We start from the raw sequence: 21,556 nt of genomic DNA, 5'->3' as shown, positions 1-21,556 counted from the left end.
CCAGGACCAAAATTTATCTGTTTAATTTGTTTGGAGAATTTAAATTACTTAGTGTAGGTATATCAATGATACATAAAAGTCTGAGTGGATATTAAAATCATGCTAATAATTATTGTTAAAAATACAATTTAAGTTGACGTACTGATTATTGTGATCTAAATATCGTTCCCGGGATGAAATTAGGTGCCCAAAAATATTTTTTCGGAATTTTCACATTTTGGTTAAAGCTATTTTTGTAAAAATAGTAACAAAGTTAACGAGTTAAAGATTACTTAAAGGAATAAATGAATGTTCAACCTAAATTTTAACATTTTATTTACTACTTTACTCGTGATACTGATTTTTTATTAATATTTTACTAAAAGGTGACGTTATTTGGCAACTTTACCTTATTTACCAAGTAAAATTTAAAATGGTTGATTTTGTTGTTGACATCAAAGCGTATTTGTAGGATTTGATGTAACGTTTTGAGTGGGATGTAAAAATAATATAATATAGTCATTAAAATAAACGAGGAGTCAGGAACGCGGTGTCTGAAAAATGATTTATGGTGACTGTATGTTAATCTCAAGGAGCGAAGATGGAAGAAAGAAGACGAAACCAATTGTAGGTACTTATATCAATTGTATTTGCGATTAAAACTTTATGCAACGGCAAATAAATCATTGGTTTTTGCGCATGTTACTTAACTAACTACCCATAAATTGTAAAAATACCAATAAAATTGTAGATAAATGTTTGTATGTTCAAATTTGAGTTTTTTTTATTCACAATTAATACACGTAATTACAGCTACGGACAACAAAAACCATCGCACTTAACTGTTACCGTAACCCTTGACTTTGCTGAATCGCTCTTGTAAGAAATTCTTTTTCTATAATTGTTTCTTTTGTACGTCGGATTAAGGATATTATCGGTTAGCTTTCATCAAAATTTTAAGTCTCAAATATTACACTAGTCTTGTTTTACTGGTGTTAACGTAAACATCACATAAAAACCATGGGAAGAAATGAGCAAAATATTGCCGCGATCAAATGGAATATTATCACACTGTGGAAGGAAAACATTTCAAAACATGAATCTTCTCTTTGAGTTAGGTGCTCGAAATATACTGTGTGGAGTAAAAAAATTCAAGAAAATGAATCTGTAGATCGGAAAAAAAACAGCGGAAAAAAAAAAGACGCGTGCGTTGCTTTTAATAACCATCAATATCTCTATTAATATATAAATACAAGATTTTAAGTATACCTCCATAACATATTTACGCATTGATTTCAAAAATAATTTAATAATAATCAGAATTTATCGGGTACATCGGAAGTATTGTGTGAATATCGGAAACAAATTCGCGTATAAACAGCGCGAGAAGAGTGTGCGGGGACCGCGACACTATATTAGCATCTCACTCTTGCATACTTGCACTGTGCAAGCGTGAGGAGCTCAAAGCTCAATGTTCTCTGGCTAGCGGCTAGCAAGCTAGCGGCAGTCTGCAGTCTGCTTTTGGGCTTCCAACAAGAGTAGACCTTTGCTTGTTGCGTGAGCATTGCCAGATAGTTTTTTTTAATGGTTTCAGCAAATAATCAAATTTTTTATAATTTTTTACTTCATTAATAATGAATTAAGGGGTTTAGCTTTGAATGTCTGTATTTTTCCGATTTAAAATCGCTGATTTTTTATTGTGTAGTGACTACCCAACAAGGGGACGCGCGTTTTTATTTAAGCATCGGAAGGGAAAGGTTAATTTAACATTTATGTATTGTATAATAATATATTGTAAAATAAACATTGTTTGCTTTAATTACAATAATTATATTAATTATTTTAATTATTTTATATAATTACTTTCGTTTACATTTTTAACCAACACAATTACAAAGATAATGTACATACTTTTAACAAATGGAATAAATACCTGATATTATGATTAAATAAATTATAAAATGAGTAGAGTTGTGACTTCCAGGCATTTCGCCGACGGCAATGTAACAAAACGTACACTTGGACGTTGAACACGGGTGAACGGATATTTGGGAAATGAAATTTCGGTATTTCAAATTTTATAAAAGGTAAATAAGAAAAATACGAAATACATCAATTATGGAAAGCAACACCATGCATGCCATTCAATTGAAAATATTTATAGGAGATGAAAAAGCTATAAAATACCTATATTTTTTAAAAAATAATTAACGCTCATTACATCAATAACTATACCGAACGTTGGACAAAAATCTAGATAATATTTAGCTTCTGCATCCGAAAATTCAACGGTCAAAATATTTAGGAGCAGAACCAGAATAAATGATATCATGGATCGCGTAGCAAGACTACAGAAGCAATGGGCAGGAAATGTTGCAAGACAAGACTCCACAAGATGGACCCCCAAAATTTTAAGACGGTGACCTTGGGAGAATAAGAGAGGTGTCGGATGACCTCAGAAAAGATGGTCAGATGAGATAGCCGCTGTTGGGCAGTAAAATTCGACTGCACGCATCAAGCGACAGAAAAAAATAGAAGGATGTAGAAGAGGCCTATATCCAGCAGTGGAAGACAAGCAAAAAAAAATAAACAGAAGGAAAAAAAAAATAATAAATTTATTACGAGATATTTCAATATCACGAGTTATATATAATAGGAAATATATAAGTACTCAACTTGGTTTTCTATCCATAATTCACACTCATTAACGTATAAGGCAAGCAAAACATATGGATTTTTAATACCAGGGTACTGTATTAAAAAATCCTACCAATATTACATTACTGTTACAGATTTATCTCTACAAGGTAGTTCTACAATTTGTTTTTCTTCTTCTTACCACCAAAAGATGCCTTGAATTCTGCCAGTACAGATTAAGCCGTGACACTAAGGCCAAGTGTCCATCGGCCAAGTGTCCCTCAACATAGACACATCACTTATTTTTAAGTGTAATCATATGGAATATCTATCAATTATATTGACATTAAGCATTTATCTGGTACCTAACACTTAAATAGATATGAATTCTATAATATTATCTATTATCTATACACGTTTACTTCGTGTTTACCTAAGAAATCAGTCCAAAGGAAAGTTACATTTTATTAAATTTTATATGTTAGTCACCCACATGACAAGGTGCGAGATACTTGTACCTTGTGTGTTGTGTGAGGTCCAAAAAATAATTACACTTGCTTCGAGTCGTGTCACAAATAATTGAATTTTAAATATTTTTTTCTCGAATACTATTAGTTTCTAAGCAAAATGTTGCAAACAAAGTTAAAAAGTAGACATGCATTTCGGAAGGAGAATCAAAAAGTTATTCTCTCCGTGAGAATCGGTTTACTTTTTGGATTACCAATGTTATACATCGTGATAGCCAATTTTATGGGATATTTCAACTCTCCTCTCGATAATGAAGAATCATTTCCATATCAACCAGGTAAGTTAATTATTATAGGCTTCCTGAAAAATTATTTTGTATATTAAAAGCTTTGTTAGCTTTGTTGTGTGGTAATATAACACTCTCCTTATCATTTGTTGTTCACTTTGTGTAATACCACTTAAAAACACTACTTCAGGATTACCGGTGTTGATATAGCCATCTCATCATGAGGTCAAATGTAGACTGTAGAGTGGTATTACACAAAGTGGACAATATATGATAAGGAGTGTCCTTGAAAATTCTTATACAGTTATATAGGGTGTTCGAGGGCAGAATTAGGGTTATAAATTGATTCGGCAGTAACTTTGTGGTAGTAAGTAAAACGTAAATTAAAAATGCAATATAAGGTGTTTGAAAATGATGCGGAATGCATCGAAACACGTGTCACAATAGATGTTAAGAAATAAAACTAAATAAAAAAAAACAGATTCTTGCTTAGCTTTTCCCTCGGTCCGATGACGTAATTTCGATAAAATATAAAATAATCAATAAAATAAACAATCTTAAAGATTTTCCTATAAAATGTAAAATTTAAATATTGTGCATCTTTACTCTTATATGAGGAGAGTAACGGATGTACTCCCATTGCAATATATAAGAATTAATGTTGTGTTTTCATCAAGAAATATTCCATTTTCTAAGGAAACGATTTATTTTTCAATTATGCGTTTGATTTGATGTTAAATGTACATATTTACTCTTCACTTTAAATATTGAACACATTTATGCTACCACTTTTTGAGTTTTATTTCAGTACACACGACTTATTTCGAAAATAATGAAATAAAACTCAATAAGTGGTATTATAAAAGCCATTTTTTTTAGTAATCAACATGTCATTCCACAAAGATAATGCCGAATCAATGAATAATATTATAAAATTTTCGCCAGAGATTTTTTTGTATTTGAACATTATGCAGGCGCTTGTTCCGAATCCAATGGACAGCTAGATGCTAGACGCACCAACGAGTCCATTCGTCAGGAGTTGCACTTGGATGAGTTGATGCTTGGATGCTTGGATGCTTGGCCAGTGTCTATACACGACGGATTCCTCAGTTCTTTGGACACGTTACGCGTGGCAATGTGGATAGCCTGGAACGACTGGTTGTGATCGGTAGCCTGGAGGGGAAGAGAGGGAGCATCGTGTGGGGAAAGATCCCCACACGATGGACCGATCAAGTTAAGACAAAAGCAGGCTTCTCGGTGGTTGCAGCGCTACGTGCAGCGCAGTCAAGGGATAACTGGAGAAGAGTCATTGCTTCGACAAGGGTCACAACTCTCAGTAATGAGGAATAAGAGAGAAAAGAAGTATATGAACAATGAAATGTGTGTACTACATGGACATTGTACATATGTGTCTAATGATAAAATCAAAAAAAGTTTGAAGGACGAATATCACTTAATCAATTTAAATGTCAACGAAGTGACCCTTTGTCACCGAATTATAATATTTTTATCATATTTAGTATTTGCGATAAACAAGTAACATGTTTATCTATCGGAGATGAATATTTCGATAAGAAAAATCGTGATTGATCGATATTTAAGGAAATACTTATGCAAGTAGTAACGGGTCCATACGATATAATTGATTCTACAAACTTTACACCATTCAATGATAACGAAACTTGTTTTTTAAACGAAAATCATTGTAATATCTTGATAGTTCAGAATTTTCGCACTGCTTTGCCAACCCCGAAGTAGACGACTCCCGGGAAGACCACCAAAGAGATGGGTCGATAGCTGGGAATCGACATCGCAGGAGGCTAATCCCTCTTAAAAACAGGCCACAAGGCCTACACCAAGATGAAGAAGAAGAAAAATTTAAAACAATGTATTAAAAATAAATATCAAGCCAATTATTGAACTTTTTATTGTGCAACAGATATTTTTAGGTAAAACCTGAAGGTTTTTTCTCCATTTGAAAAATATTTAGTATATTTAAAAAAATAATTAAACAATACCTTTTCTTCAAAATGCAAAAACAACACTTTCTGCCCTGTAGCGGGTAAATATTTAGTTAAAAATATGCCTCTTTTGCTGGGATAAAGTACATTTTCTGGGCATTCCGAAAACATGCACAACTGAAAATTAACGATTTTTGATTTATGACGTTCTTGAAAGGAGTGAGCGATATGAGCATTGTTCAACAAGAAGTGGGAGGCTAGACCCTGACTGTAACTACATAGAAATGGTTTGACATCTCAACATACATGAAGAAGAATATGGAAGACTGGGCATTTACGGGGCTTACGACCATCATAGACTGGTTTAAGATATTACATTCACCAATTCTACCTACGATTGACAACACACTACTCAAATTCTTGGAAGTTCTATGTATATGAACCAATTTCGAAACATTGTACAAAAATCACTAGAATTTTCACTAGTGACATCTATTATCTATTGGTGAGACGAAGAAGCTTTTTGAATTAGCAGAAATTTTTATATTTGTATGTGCGGTCCGAGTCCTGGGTTATAATCATATAATTACACGAGAAACGCCAGAAAACATCATTTTCATTTTATTATTTTAGCTTATAATTTGACCAGATAATTTTACTAACAACATTTTGAGTGTGTCCAAATACTTGTATTAGTACGTATTTGGACTCACTCAAAATGTTGTTAATGTAACAGTCCATATCACTCATCAACTCATGTAATGTCTTCTTCTTCTTCTTCTTCTTTTTGTAGATCCTAGGCATCTGTTTGTACATCCGCATATCGCTCTTGGGATGTCGACTCCCAGCTGTCTTTCCATCTTTTACGGGCGATACGTGGATGTCTGTCTTCTGACATTCTGTTTATATGTTCTTTCCAGTATCGCCTTCGTTGTCGTCCCCACCTCACGATATCCTCCGTCTTACACATGCTCCGGATGTCGGTATTTCTTACTCGGTGTTTCCGGTTATGGATCGGAGGGTCTTCATCTCGGAGGTTCGAAGTCGAGATTTTGTTCTGGAAGTATCTGCTCTTGCCTCAATCCCATAAGTGGCTATTGGTCGAACACATGTTTTGTATATTTTCATTTTACTTTCTATTCTCATATGTTTGTTCCTTCACACCGAGTTTCTGAGGCATCCTGATATAGCTGCAGCCTTGTTTATTTGTTTCTGAGTATCACTATATAGGTCACCGTAGCTACTGATGTTATGTAATACAAACTTCATTATCTGTGTATTTTTTAGATCCTAAGTATGGAAATCGTCACCTCCTCGCTGCACCATTGGCACACAAAATGAACTGTACCCCACCAGCTATATACGAGTTTCCATCGGATGGATTTACAAGGGACCAAAGACAAGGGGTAGGAAATTATTTATTTATTTATTTATTTATTTATTTATTTGGCGTTTAATTCGTAGAACTCCATTTTAATTTATGCATTAATTTTAAATCAAACACAGATTTTTTGAGTCTACTAAGTTGTATCCTATTAACAAAAACATCAAAAAAATTGTAGTACCTACACCCCCCATAAGCTACTGTTGTCTTCCATAAATTATTGCACATGTTTGTTAAAACTTCTTCTTCTTCTTCTTCATATTGTTGTAGGCCTTGTGGCCTGTTTTTAAGAGGGATTAGCCTCTTGCGATGTCGATTCCCAACTATCAACCCATCTCTTTGGTGGTCTGTCCGGGAGTCGTCTACCATGGGGTTGGCCATGGGGGAGTCTGGATGGTTCCATTCTCCTCACATGCGGATATCATTGTCTCCTTCGTTGCCTTCCCCACCTAACGACATCTTCGATCTCGCATATTTCCCTGATCCTGGCATTTCTTATTCTATCTCGAAGACTCTTGCCTGATATGCTTCTTAGAGTCTTCATTTCTGACACTCTAAGCGCTGTCTGTTACATAAGGACCGTAGTCCATTTCATCTTCACATTCGTTTGATAATGCCCTAACAAGGCGAAACAATTGTCATAGTATAAATTTTTTATGTGTTTTTGTTAATAAAATATAACTTAGTTGACTCAAAAAATCTGTGTTTGATTTAAAATTAATTCATAAAAGAGTAGGAAATTATTTAATTAATTTTGAAACTTTTACACGTTTCTAACTTTAAACTTGTGATCTTTTTTAATTATCGAAGGAAAATCTCAGAGACGCATTTCATTACCTAATATATCTGATCACATTTTTCTCTTAGTATGATATGTGGAAAAATCAGATGACCGTACATTTAAAGTGACTTAAATATTGACAATTTTAGTTTATGCAGTCAACCCTCTATACTTAATTCCTATGTTCAAACTCTATCCGTTTACCTAAAATAAGAGTTGATTTTAATTATTTATAACACAAATATTGGTTTTTCTCAACAAAAAAATACCAACTGTCATATAAATTATATTCTGCGTATAAGTTATACTTACCTATGTATTAAAAAAATTTATGAATGTATAATATTTTCGTATGTATGTTTGCATGCACTCTATAGACTCCTATACTATTGAACCGATTGCGATGAGTTAACTTACAAGAGTTAGGGCGTTTGTCCACTACACGGGATTTCACCGTCCGGCAGTCCGGTTTTGAAAAATGAGAGCGACTACGACAGTTTAGCGTGATCGAATTTGCGCGCAACGTGTTCACGCTCCAATCAAGAGCTCCGATCGGAAGAAAGATAAACAAAAGCACAAGCCATTCTGAGCCAATCGTCGTTTTAAAACGCTAACTGACGTACCGGACGGTAATATTCCGTGTAGTGGACAAACTGTCGTAGTTGCTTTCATTTTTCAAAACCGGACTGCAGGGCGGTCAAATTCCGGGTAGTGGACAATCGCCCTTATTGTGTACATGCCCGCGGTGGCTTCTGTAAAAAAACGGAAACAGAAATATGCGTAAAACTATTATGACTCACATTATCAAGTTATGACTGTTTTCTTACACCATTTTGACATTGGAAACAGTGAAAAATTTCCCTTAAATTTTATCAAAATGTTTCCTGTTTGATAGATTTCAATATGCGTACCTATACCGTTTTACCTAGCTAGGTATGATTTATTAATGCATTTATCAAACAGAATATACAAACATATATAAATATAAATATATTTATATATATATATATATATATATATATATATATATATATATATATATATATATATATATATACATATATACGGTGTGCTACAGCAACGCGTAGCCAGGTTCATCTAGTCATTATTAATATACATTAATTACAGTTTTATGCGTTACTTTTTCAGGGATGGGTCGCTCTACACTTCATATTATCCTGCTACTTTTTCGTCTTGCTCGCTATAGTCTGTGATGATTACTTTGTACCAGCAATTGAGAGGATGTGCCACGGTATGATTTTCAAATATACCAGACTTATTATGTTGAGCATTACTAAGGAATCGATAGCTTTTCTAAAAGGAACTGTGTATTTACAAAATTTCTATGTGGAACAGGGCGCTTTTGAAAAACAAAAGGGGTGAAAAAAATGTATGCAAATGAAGTTATATTCGGAAAGTAGTATCCCCGAGATGAATTGATCATCTCCATTGGTGCACTTTTCCACTCTGCCTACAAATATACTTTCTTAGTCATTCTCTCGTTATCCATTCGCTCCACACATCCAAACAACTTTTCATAATCTTTTCAACTATCCCTAGTTCAGCCGTACATTCTATTTTTAATACAATTTTCCACCTATTAATCTGAGGGGCCGCATTAAGTCAGTATTAAATTAAAAGCTCTCCCAAGCACACAAGCATCTAGACTTCCTGACAGATCTCTCTTGCAAAGCAATTTTATTTTAAGTTGTGAAAATTATTATAAAATGTGGAACAAAAATGTTCTACCGATTTTACTGTGAATTTACATTTAAAAGCTTTCAATGTTCCTGTCACTGCCAATCTAAATAAATACAAATTTGTAAACCACCGCCAAGTTTCTAGAAGTTTTCCAGTGCAGGCAGTGAAAGGGATTAGTAGTTAGTTAATTCAGTTAGTCCTATTCCAAACGTTGGCCGGTAGTAAGCGCCTTCACAATCCTGACCGGCACAGCAAAATGACACGGAAAATCATTGAAAGCTATCCCACTGCATTCCTAGATCTGATACAAAAGCATCAAGGCTTCCCGACAGACTTCTCTCGCAAATCTTTTTTGTTTTGTTGTTTTATGAACTACGTTGCGAAATTTAAAGAGAATATGAAACATATTTTTTCCCGATTTTATTATGAATTAACATTTGAAGGCTTTTAATTTCCCTGTCATTGGCAATCTAAATAAATACAAGTTTGTAAAACCACCACCAAGTATCTAGAAGAGCTCCAGTGTAAGCAGTGAAAGAGATTAGCAGTTAGTTATTTCAATTAGTCAGCTAGATCCGATTCCGACCCGACGTTGGCAGGCCTTAGACGCTTCCACAGAAATTTAGTATTATTGATAACAAAGATTTATTTATTTTTCTTTACTTAGTACTGAAGATGTCAGAAGATGTGGCGGGAGCGACGTTCATGGCTGCAGCTAGTTCCAGCCCGGAATTGTTCATCAACTGTGTTGGTACGTTCGTAACAGAAGGAGACCTCGGAGTAGGAACCATTGTAGGTTCAGCCGTCTTCAACATCCTGGCCGTCCCAGCATGTTGCGGCCTTCTGGCTGGTCAGGTAACTATTTCGATTCTTCGATTACTTTATCTTAACCCTTGACACAGGGACACAGGAGATGCTAAGAAACGGAATCGAGAAGTTATACAAAGACTTCTTGGAAAAACAATTATTTAGCTTGAAAATTACAATGAAAGAAGATAAATGTCGGTGCCGAAAAAAAGTAAATGTAGAACTTGCCGAAATTGTTTGTAATATATCCAAAATAAAAAATAGTTTTTTGGATAGAATTCTACATTTATTTATGTATATATTAATACGTGACGCGTTTCGTCTTCTTAGGACATTATCAAACACTTATTGAGTGACGGAAGGTCTGCTGAGAAGTTCCTATTTGACCCACACTAGATTATCCCTCCTGTTCCCAACACAGATTCAAATAGAAACATATTTAATTAGCTAGAAGAAACAAAAATCCACTAAATGATCTATAAACCTTGTACATAATAAGCAAGGTAAATAATAAATGCAATTCCCATCTTTAAAAAAACGTATTAATATATACACAAATAAATGTAGAATTCAATCCAAAAAACCGTGTTTTATTTTGGATATATACCCAATAATTCAATATGGAATTCTACCAACTGTCTGCAGTTAAAATAAATTGTTTGTAATTTATATGTAATAACTTCTCTCTTGTACATACTATTATTTCACCTTGAACCGTATATATGGAGCCAAAGTATGGCAGAGTAGATCGACTTAAATACACTGCTCCACCTTTTTTTCCACACAATGTGTCTTGAAAGCACTGCAGTAAATGTGTAAGAATCTCTTATCCGTGGATTTTCCTTATATTTAAGAGCAAGGTACAAAAAAAAAACAAATAAAAAAAAATACTTTAATTCTTGCCAAATTCATGCGATATTGTAAAGCAGTTATGCCGAGTAGCAAGACTCGAGTGGCAATGGGCAGGACTGTTGCAAGACAATACCCCACAAGATGCACCCCTAAAATTTTAAGATGGAGACTTGGCAGAATAAAAGAGGCGTTGGAAGACCTCAAAAAAGATAGTCCGACAACATAGCCGCTGTGGGGGGTAAAAATGAAAAGATACGGACGAGCCCTATATCCAGCAGTGGAGGCTAAAGAAGAAGAAGATTCTCAAAATAATTATTTGTGAAAGAGCAAAAACTGAAACTTTCTTTAAATAATATTTCGACATTTAATATGACATTTTTATATTTTCTGTATTATTAGGTGATTGAATTGGATTGGTGGGCGGTCTCAAGAGATTCGATGATGTACGGAGTGGCTGTTATTTCATTAATTTTCACCCTTCAAGACGATAAAGTGGAGTGGTATGAAGCAACTATACTAGTCACAGCATATACGTTGTACATTTTAGGTAGATATATTAAAATCATTATATTTTACAATATATTGATCACTTATCACGCATTTACACGCATTTACTCAGAGTAGTATGAAAGCTTCCGCCACGTTCCCAAATCCGATAAAGAAAACTCATCCGGACCCATCCATGCAAAAAAGCTTCTCATTTCTTTTTTAATATTATGTCGATATGTAATCAATCCTGAAAAAAAATTCGGGACCAAAGGATAAAAATTATTACTTTTGCTTTCAAAGTCCTTATCACTGTCAGCGGGGCATGTAAGATAGTAACTTGTGTGTACAATACACCACCATGCTCATGCACCCAGAGTGACAGCAGCAGGAAAGTGAGTAACCCTACTAGGGGGACCCCAGCCCCATTAGGAAGTCCTAAGGAGGAATACCAAGCAAACCCAAGCTACAAAAACGACCCTATCAAGCTAATTATTGTTAAAAACGATTTGTGAAATATGAGCATAATGCGGAATGCACTGAAACGCGTGTCACAACAGATTTATTTATTTATTTGATTAAATTAAATTGAGAAAAAAAAACTAACTAACTAAACAGGCATTACGTCGCTCACTCACAGGGGTAGGCAGAGAGAAAAGAACGCCACACCAAGATAGGTGTCAAGACAGATGTCTTTCCGAACAATCATCGCCTCTTCTACATTCACGCATATCCTCATACATCCCCGTCGATTATTCCGACTCCTGACCTGACCACGCCAAAGAACATATTTGAAATACTTAATCATGCCAAGTTTTTCTGGGTCTTTCTCTACTATTACTTCCATTCTACATTCGCCTCATATATTTATTTAACTGTTCTTTCCTCGCTCATTCGATTCATACGCCCAAACCATCTAAACACACATTTCTTTATTATATCAGTAATGCTTATCTCAGCCTTGCATTTATTCCTTTTGTCATCATTCAAACATCTATCATACATCGTTTTGGCGAATATTATTCAGACAAATCGCATTTCGACTGCGTTCAGTCTGCTTTCAACCATCTTGTACTAACTCCATGCTTCACTTCCAAGCATACATGATGTGAAAGCATATCGCTCACTCCTTTCAAGAACGTCATAAATCAAAAAACTTGATTTTTCAGGAGAACGTTTTTAAAGTTTAAAAATATAATACAGTGTATTACAAATAAATATGAAGCCACTTATAGAACTTTTTGGTAAAACCTGAAGGTTTTTTCTCCATTTGAAAAATATTAATTATATTTCAAAAAAATAATTAAACAATACCATTTCTTCAAAATGCAAAAACAACACTTTCTGCCCTGTAGCGGGTAAATATTAAGTTAAAAATATGCCGCTTTTGCTGGGATATAGTACATTTTCTGAGCATTCCGAAAACATGCACAACTGAAAATTGACGATTTTTGATATATGACGTTGTTAAAAGGGTGAGCAATTTGTTATTCACAGTGATAGAATAACAGTATCTCTTCTCACTAATTGATTTGGCAGTCACCTTGTGGTAAAATCTATCAATTTTTTAATTAAACTCGGTAAAAACTACTATTTCTTTAAATCTATAGTGACACGTGTTTCGATGCATTCCGCATCATTTTCATGCATCGAAACACGTATCACAATAGATTTTAACAGTATCTCACTTGTGTGTCTAGTTTATGGCTTAAAATATATTAAATAAGTCCTTTTGTATTTCTTTCTTTTCCAGCTATGTATTTCAACAAAGGCATAAGCAGTTTTGCTAGAACGGGCTGTTGCGGCAAAAGAAGCAAATCGGGCTACACAGAAGTAACTCCACTTCTTAGTCAAGGTTAGTACCACTTATACAAATTTAAAGGTGTATGATATGTATGAGATGACAGATCTTCTATTAAGAGCACGGCACTGGGTCTGGAGATTAACCAGAGTAAAACCAAGATTATGATCATAGATCGATCTAAGAAGTTTAGCGATCTCGGAAACTAACTCGAGGGTCTAGAGATTATAAACAAGTTTCAGCTCTTTGGATCTAAAATTAGCAATGAAGGAACTTGCGAAGGAGAGGTCTGCGTAATGGCTAGTTAGATGGATAGTTAGTTTACGTTGTATAAGTTAATACTTTAATGTTTTGAATATTGAAAGCATTAATTTTGTTGATCGTATTGATATATTATTTTGTGAAATAAAAAGACTTTGTTTTTTGATCCACTCACATTTGTATTGACCAACTAGTTTCGGCAACAACCTGTTGCCCTCTTCAGGGTTTAATTTATGAGTAAACATATATATAAAAAAGAAACAGTGTACATGTTATTGGGTTATGATAAGGATAGGGGTGGGGGTAATGGTGTTTTAAGGAGGGGTAAAAGCAAGAAAGGGGATAACTGTATTTAGGTTGGGTTTGGTTTTATAGGAAAATATTAAAAATGGGATTTTAACTTATGTTTATTTGATTGTTAATTATATTTAATTTCTGTTTAACAGCCTTTTTTATTTATAGAACTTCTAAATTATTAATTTGATTAGTTCTATTATTAAAATGTAAAATTTCTATCCCATCTTCAAAATTGAATGAATGATTATTTGACAAGATGTGGTCCGCGAATTCTGAAAAATTGTTATTGTTAAGACATCTCATATGCTCCTTTATTCTAATGTGAAATGAACGCATTAAATCCTTTATTCTGATGTGAAATGATAGCGTCTTTTTATTTCTTTTATTTTTTATTTTTCAAAATAATATAATACTTTGATAATGTATGTTTTTTTAGAAAAACCTGGTCCTTTATCTCCAAGCAAACTTGATATAGAAAAATGTGAAGAGGATGTCATTGAAAAAGAGGAGACATCTGAATTGAAAGCTGATTTTGGTAAGTTAATATTACTTTCAGCATCCGGAAACATTGTAATTATTATTATTTTTAAGCAAATTTTAGGTCAAATTCCAGAAAAGGGTTATTTTAAGTGATTTTCGCATTAGTGACCCTTAAAGTGTCCCCTCAAACATACTTTACTTTATAAAGTTTTTTTAAAGTCGTGAATACTTTTCCTTGCGTTTGTGCACCATTTAATGTGTGTATATTATAAACTTAATGTAAGTAACATATATTGGCATGTAATCGTTTATCCAAAACATAAAATATTTTATTTAAAAACAATGGTAAAAATAATTTTCGCGGTTATTCGTTAGGAAGTGACTGGTATAGAAAAATTCTAAAATATCATAATTTATCTACAATGAAAATTTTACGTTTTGGATTTACGACAGCTTTTCATGTCTCTCTCTCTGGTCTCAATCCTGCGGATTGGTCTACAGCAACAGATGACATCTCCTTCGCCATTCCTGTATATTTCCCGAAACCCTCTTCAGCTCCTCATACGTCGAGCAGCCCATGTCTTCGTATGAGTCGCTTAGGTATTCGCGGCGTGGGCGTCCTCTGGCGTTTATTCCCTCGATCGTCCCCACTATTATTTGGTGCAGGAAACCCTCTTGTCTTAGCGCGTGGCCGATCTATTCGGCGCATCTCTTGGAGATTGTCGCGAGTAGGTGCTTCCTTTCTTTGATTAATCGTAGTACCTCGTCGTTGAAGTGTGGTCTCTCCGGGATATCCCGAGCATTCTTTTATAGATCCACATCTCCAACGCATTCAGCCTATTCTTATCTCTTTCAGATAGGCACCACGTCTCGCAGCCACACAGTAGCACACTCCATACATACGTTTTGACAAGAAGTTTGCGTAGTTTCAGACCCATGTCATTTGATTGGAAAATCACTGATTACTGTTAAACGCAAGTCTTGCTTGGTGTATACGACTGTTAATCTCGCCTTTTGATCGGCCATCACAAGAGATCCTGCCTCCGAGGTAGACAAACTCTTTCGCATTTTTTAAGAGTACTCCAGACATGGACACCTCGCTCGCTGTTCGGTCCGGCCTACGACCATTACTTTTTTTTTCTTTATTAATTTTCATGCCGAATTCGCTCATGAGGATCTCCTCCACGGTTGTTAGGGCTTCTCGGAGTACCTCTTCGCTATCGGCAATCAAAGCAACATCGTCCGTAAACCTAGTCTACCTTTTGTCCCTGGATTCTCACACCTTTTCTGTGATTCATTCGCTCTCTTAGTCTGTCCATTGCGCACTGTATATATGCGTTAAAAACTTGTACCTACAGATATTATATAGCTACACCAATTGATAATACCAGAGATGCGATATTTTATTTTTACTAACTTTTATATACTTATGCGGCGATTTATTTTACCTATGGAACAAACGATTTTTTATGTAAAATTGTGTATTTAAAGTAAACGAGAAATAATAAGAATATGCTCTTTTCATGTTTTTACGTATACATTCTTATAAAAGCAACAATAAAACATCATCAATAATGATATTTCTACGTATATTTTACGATGTAAAATAAATTTGGATCGACGCGTCGCGACGCGGAATGCTACCAACAATCAACCAGGGCTTTTTTTTAAACAAAGGTCCCGGATGTCACTTCCTGTCAAGCTTTTTACTAAAAAAAATATTCAAATATCATTAAAATATTCATTACAATACCATATTTTACCATTTTGACGAATTATATAAATATAGATTGTAATTACGCAAGCGCAAACATTGTTTCGTGTAATTTTTGTGAAAATTAAAAAAAAAAAACTGAAAAAAGGTGCCAGAACGCCGTTCCACTTGTTACATGGAAAAAAGCCCTGCATTTAACTCTTATACATTACATTAAGCCCTAATATCAAGTCTTCAAAACAACCAAGCTTCAATTATCGATCCCCGCATAAGGAATTTCACTTTAAGACTTGCTTCTGTGTCTAATTACCTACAAAAATTCCACACTTGAGATGTTTACACTTAGTGCAGCGTTTCCCACCCTTTTTAGATCGCAAAATATAAACATACTTATGTATTTGATTTCAACTTTAAGTGACATTTTTTGTGTGTTTTTTTTTACTTTTTATGTCTGCCATTACTGATTTTAAAAATAATTATTTTTCGCGTACCACCAACTATCCACTCGCGTTCCACAGGTCGGGAACCGCTGTACTGGAAGGTGAAATCGCTCACTCCTTTCAAGAACGTCATAAATAAAAAAAACTTGATTTTTCAGCACAACATTTTTAAAGTTTAAAAATATAATACAGTGTATTAAAAATAAATATCAAGCCACTTACTGAACTTTCAACTGTGCAACAGATCTTTTTAGGTAAAACCTGAAAGTATTTTCTTCACTTGAAAAATATTTAGTTTATTTTTAAAAAATAATTAAACATTACATTTTCTTCAAAATGCAAAAAACAACACTTTCTGCCCTGTAGCGGGTAAATATTAAGTTAAAAATAACCTCTTTTGCTGGGATAAAGTACGTTTTCTGGGCATTCTGAAAACATGCACAACTGAAAATAGACGATATGACGTTCTTGAAAGGAGTGAGCGAAATGTTTTCCCTGATTTATTATTGAACAAATTGCGGTTAAAAATTTAAATTATACGAATCAATTCTTTATTTGCATAACTATTTTCTAATGCCGTTTTTGTTTTCTTTATGCTGTATTTATTTTTTAATTAAGTATTTTGTTATTTTTTATACATTGTGTTTACTTACTTTTGAATGTTTTCTCTCAAGAATCCAGCACAGAAATTTGGAAGTGGCCCGATCTCTCCGTGACGGCTGGAGGAAAACTGTTTTGGATTGTAACTTGGCCCATCAATTTTGTCCTTTGGTTGACCGTTCCCGACTGCAAGAAATACCCCAAGTTTTTATTCGTCACATTCTTTATGTGCATCATATGGATTGGCAGCACATCATATATGGTCGCCTGGCTGATAACCGTCATAGGTAATTAAAACATATACACATATTTCAACATTCTTTTCTGAAATTCTGAAAACATATATATGTATATATATATATATATATATATATATATATATATATATATATATATATATATATATATATATATATATATATATATATATATATATATATATATATATATATATATATATATATATATATATATATATATATATTTATATATTTATATATATATATATATAAATATAGAGTTCACGTTAACGTACATATTTTTTGGAGATTGAAGAATTTTGAAGAAAAACATTAGTAGCTAAAACACGCAAAGACTGAACACAACAAAAATATTGTTCATGGTGTACAGCGTGCTTTTTGACAGCTGCTGTCACTTAGTATTTTCGAGGTTTTTTTATTGCTTCACGGATTTTTAACAAATTGCTTCACAAGCATTGTAAAATTAAGGTATAAGATGTTTTTGCTTTCTTTATTTTACATTTAACCAGACTGAGCCACACCAATCTGTGACATTGCTGTGACTACAGCTAATTTAAACATGAAAAATGTAATAGAGTATCATATCGACGCCCCATACGTAAAGTACTCTATCTGCAAATCTGTTACTTTACAGGAAAGAGCTTAGAAAAAAATTCTACGTATTTTTTTTATTAATTAACGGTTTTATCGGAAATTCTAAACTAGTGTTATACATTCAAATACACGATAATAAAATGTATTAAATCGTTTTAAAACTTTATGCTTTGTCAAAATTAAGCAGTTAGCGTTTTAGAGTTAAATTAATTTCGGAAATTTGATGTACATAGCGTCTTATACGCCTGAAAACTAGGCGTAATTCATTTTATATATTTTTTTGTTGGTTTATACTTGTAGATGACGGTCAGTTGATGACATACACCAAATATCTCAAAATTGACAAAAATATAGTTAGAGTACTTTGCGTAGGGCACGACGATATACCCTGACATTTTTTTTAACAGGTGACACCATCAACATCCCCGACTCTGTTATGGGATTGACATTTCTAGCCGCAGGTACAAGCGTTCCAGAAGCAGTATCATCTATCATTGTAACAAATCAAGGTAGCAATCATTTTTGTATGTTTAATCCGCTTGTGCACAACACGGAATTTTACTGTCCGGCAGTCCGGTTTTTTCAAATAAAAACGACTACGACAGTTTAGCGTGATTGAGTTCAGGCGCACCGTGATCGCGCGCCGATCGAGCGCACCGATCCGGAGAAAGACGGACAAGTGCACAAGCCAATCATCAGTTGTTTCATGCTAACCGGACTGCCGGACAGTAAAATTTCGGGTAGTGGTCAAGCGCCCTTAGGGTGTTTTTTTAAACCAAAAATGTGCATCATCGATTAAAAAAAATGCGTTGAAAAAGAGGATCAAGCTGAATATTGTTTTCGACCCATTCACCGAACCTACGACGCGCATAATGGTCATTCAGTCTATTCATGGTGAAATGGAAAAACGTACTGACTACAAATCAACTGTCAAATTGGAAATTGACAGTTGATGATGACTTTGGTTTTTAAACTGGCAACATTTTTTCTATAGACTATATCAATAAGCAGAATAGGGAGGAATATCTAATTTAACATACTCAACCTATAAAGGATTGTGTAAGACTCGTGAAGTGTTTATCTTTATATCTTTGATGGTCTACCCGGGAGTCGTCTACCATGAGGTTGGAAGTACAGTGCAATGTGGGGGAGTCTGGATGGTTCCATTCTCCTCACATGCGCATACCATTGTCTCCTTCGTTGCCTTCCTCACCTAACGACATCTTCGATCTCGCATATTTCCCTGATCCTGGCATTTCTTATTCTATCTCGAAGATTCTTGTCTGATATGCTTCTTAGAGTCTTCATTTCTGACACTCTAAGCGCGTTTTTTTGTGGCAACGGTGTAATATTCAACTTAAAGTTTAAAATATTTTCGAATTAATATAAATTGATTTAATACCTCCATAAATTTGTATTGTCTAGGTCACGGATCTATGGGCATCAGCAGTTCAATCGGATCGAATACCTTCGATATATTGCTCTGTCTGGGACTCCCTTGGCTGATTAAATCCTGGTTTTATCCTACAGTTCCTGGAGAAAATTGGGTAAATTTAATTTTAACAAACTATTATTTATTCTGTCAGACACTGGGTAGCTCACCCTACGGATGAATAGGTTTTTATGGAAAAAAAATTGAACTCCGAGCATTCCAGGGCATACGATATATATACAGACACTGGTTTATTCACCCTATGAATGATATATCAATATTAGAGATGCCTCAACTGGATCATTTATATGTAAGAAGATAGAAGTCTGAGCATCCCAGGGCTTACGACCTGGCATTTGGCCACAATCATGCTTCAAAATCTATTAAAATAAAACTAACATGTGAACGGGATCCAAGACCATTGCAAATATACATGTTTCAAAAAATAAATGAAATATGGATGTTCAATAATGGGTAGAATGGTGAATGTTAAACATGTGTATAAAGTGATCTTAAGACCGGAAAATGCCAGGTCGTAAGTCCTGGGATGCTTAGACATCTTCCTTCCTTCTTATCTTCCTTCATAAAAAACATGTTTCATCTCATCTTGGATACCTTCAAAATTTTATTTAATTAAAAAAAATTCTAAAATAAGGAATATCAGCGAAACTTAACACATTGTTGTCAGGCGGTTTTTTCATCAACCCCAACCCTGATTCTTATACTAATTAGGGTCATATACTAATCACAAATAACCTAATCACAAGCGATGTTTTTTGGCGCCTTGTGCTCTACCAAAAGTAAGCAAATAAAACGCTTATAAGTAAGCGTATCTCGCTCTCTACCAACAGTATGTAGAAGACGCTTTTAAGCGTTTCCCTCAAATAATGTGTTAATATAAATACTAACTTATTTCAAAAGTAGAATTACGATATATTTCAATGGATGAAAATAAAATCAAATGAAAATGGAAGCTGAATTAGTTTTCCTTTATTTGCAGGTGAACATCAATTCCAGTGGTCTATCTTATAGTGCAATATCCCTCTTTTCCACTCTGCTCGGCTTGTACGTATCATTTGCGTGCAACAAATTCTTGTTGGATTGGAAGATAGGTTTAACTTGTACCTTCATGTACGCCGCTTTCCTCGTATTAGCTAGCCTAATCGAACTGAACGTATTTTTCCCGGTAAACCTTCCTACTTGTGCGCACTAAAATTTCAGCTATTTATATAAAAATATTTTACATCAGTATTGTTTAATTTATGTTATCTGCTTTACCTCTATGTTTAAATTAAAAATAAGTTTATTATTTTGATATTTTATTTTAATTTAAAATGTATTTGTACACACACACACACACAGATGCGAATAACTCTCGATAGTTACGCTTAAATGATAGAATTTAATTGATAACTCTATGACGCAAGGAGACTCAAATCAGCAAGATAACAAGTAGACATTTTTATCAGCTACGGCAAATTTAGAGTGTTTGCAATAGTCTGCCAGTTGACGCTGCCCGTCAATTGATAAATGCGTTTGTAATATCTAGATTCGATTATTGTAACAGTATATATGTACACGGGTCTATCAAAAAATAAAACGACTCGACTGCAATCAATATTGAATGCTGCAGCAAGACTCATTTCAGGAATTTCTAAATTCAGTCATATCACACCACTACTTCACCAATCGAACTGGTTACCCTTTCTCGGAAGGGTAGAGTATAAGCTCTGTATACTCACGTATAAATCAATACATAATATGGTTCCAGAGAAGAGCTGTGTATTCCAGACGAATTGGTTGATAGACGTCTCATTCTTTGATCGGCTATAACAACTGCTATGAGTAAAGTGATCTTACCAGCTCGCAACCAGCGTACTAAATTTGGCAAGCGTGCTTTTGCTGTTGCGGGGACGATAGCGCGGTATTTAGAAACAGTGAGAGTGAGATGATCTTTAGAAAAAACAAAAAATGCATTTGTTTGCTATATCATTTCCACAATCTCATTTTCTCCAAATAAATCACAGTGAAGCGCCCTTGTTATAAATCAAAAAATAGGAAGCAATAAATAAACATTTTTAAAGCAGTGTAAAGCAAATATACATTTGATACAATAATAAAATAATAATAAAACCCTTATACGCACCCCAATGGTGCATAGGGCACTGCGTCATATAAACGCAGTGTTATCTTGATCGTTTACGCATGAAGGAAAGGTGATCAGCCCTCCGCTTCAGGTACCAGTCCAGGGTAATATTGAATAAATACAACAGTGAAAAAATCACTTATATTTATTTTACCCCCCTTGGGAATCGAACCCGGGACCTACAGAACG

At 34.2% G+C, this 21,556-nt stretch overlaps 2 protein-coding genes across 2 annotated transcripts in view; one reads left to right on the top strand and one right to left on the bottom strand.

Annotated features, from left to right (window-relative positions):
* zyd (sodium/potassium/calcium exchanger zydeco) overlaps positions 1 to 20,453 on the bottom strand; it is a 79,226-nt gene extending 58,773 nt beyond the window's left edge. The window contains exons 1-3 of the mRNA XM_088260875.1: positions 20,347 to 20,453; positions 19,192 to 19,322; positions 16,989 to 17,121 (exon numbers count right to left, since the gene is read on the bottom strand). Coding sequence (XP_088117001.1) covers position 16,989 — 1 coding nt within the window. The 5' untranslated portion in view covers positions 16,990 to 17,121; positions 19,192 to 19,322; positions 20,347 to 20,453. The remainder of the gene's footprint in view (positions 1 to 16,988; positions 17,122 to 19,191; positions 19,323 to 20,346) is intronic.
* Positions 3,057 to 20,434, top strand: LOC148308937 (sodium/potassium/calcium exchanger 4-like). The gene is made up of 11 exons (XM_088260879.1): positions 3,057 to 3,421; positions 6,619 to 6,737; positions 8,646 to 8,748; positions 9,865 to 10,052; positions 11,256 to 11,403; positions 13,096 to 13,197; positions 14,138 to 14,236; positions 17,010 to 17,222; positions 18,197 to 18,298; positions 19,215 to 19,336; positions 20,222 to 20,434. The coding sequence occupies exons 1-11, from the start codon at positions 3,244 to 3,246 to the stop codon at positions 20,432 to 20,434; spliced, it is 1,587 nt and encodes a 528-aa protein (XP_088117005.1). The 5' UTR covers positions 3,057 to 3,243.
* Positions 20,454 to 21,556: the final 1,103 nt, after the last annotated feature.

This window comes from Brachycentrus maculatus, unplaced genomic scaffold (assembly GCF_059751285.1).
Source record: "Brachycentrus maculatus isolate JH-2025_06_01 unplaced genomic scaffold, ASM5975128v1 h1tg000144l, whole genome shotgun sequence".
In the NCBI taxonomy this organism is placed as follows: domain Eukaryota; kingdom Metazoa; phylum Arthropoda; class Insecta; order Trichoptera; family Brachycentridae; genus Brachycentrus; species Brachycentrus maculatus.
The sequence above is the reverse complement of the archived record's forward strand: the minus strand, read 5'-3'. Positions and strand labels throughout refer to the sequence as shown.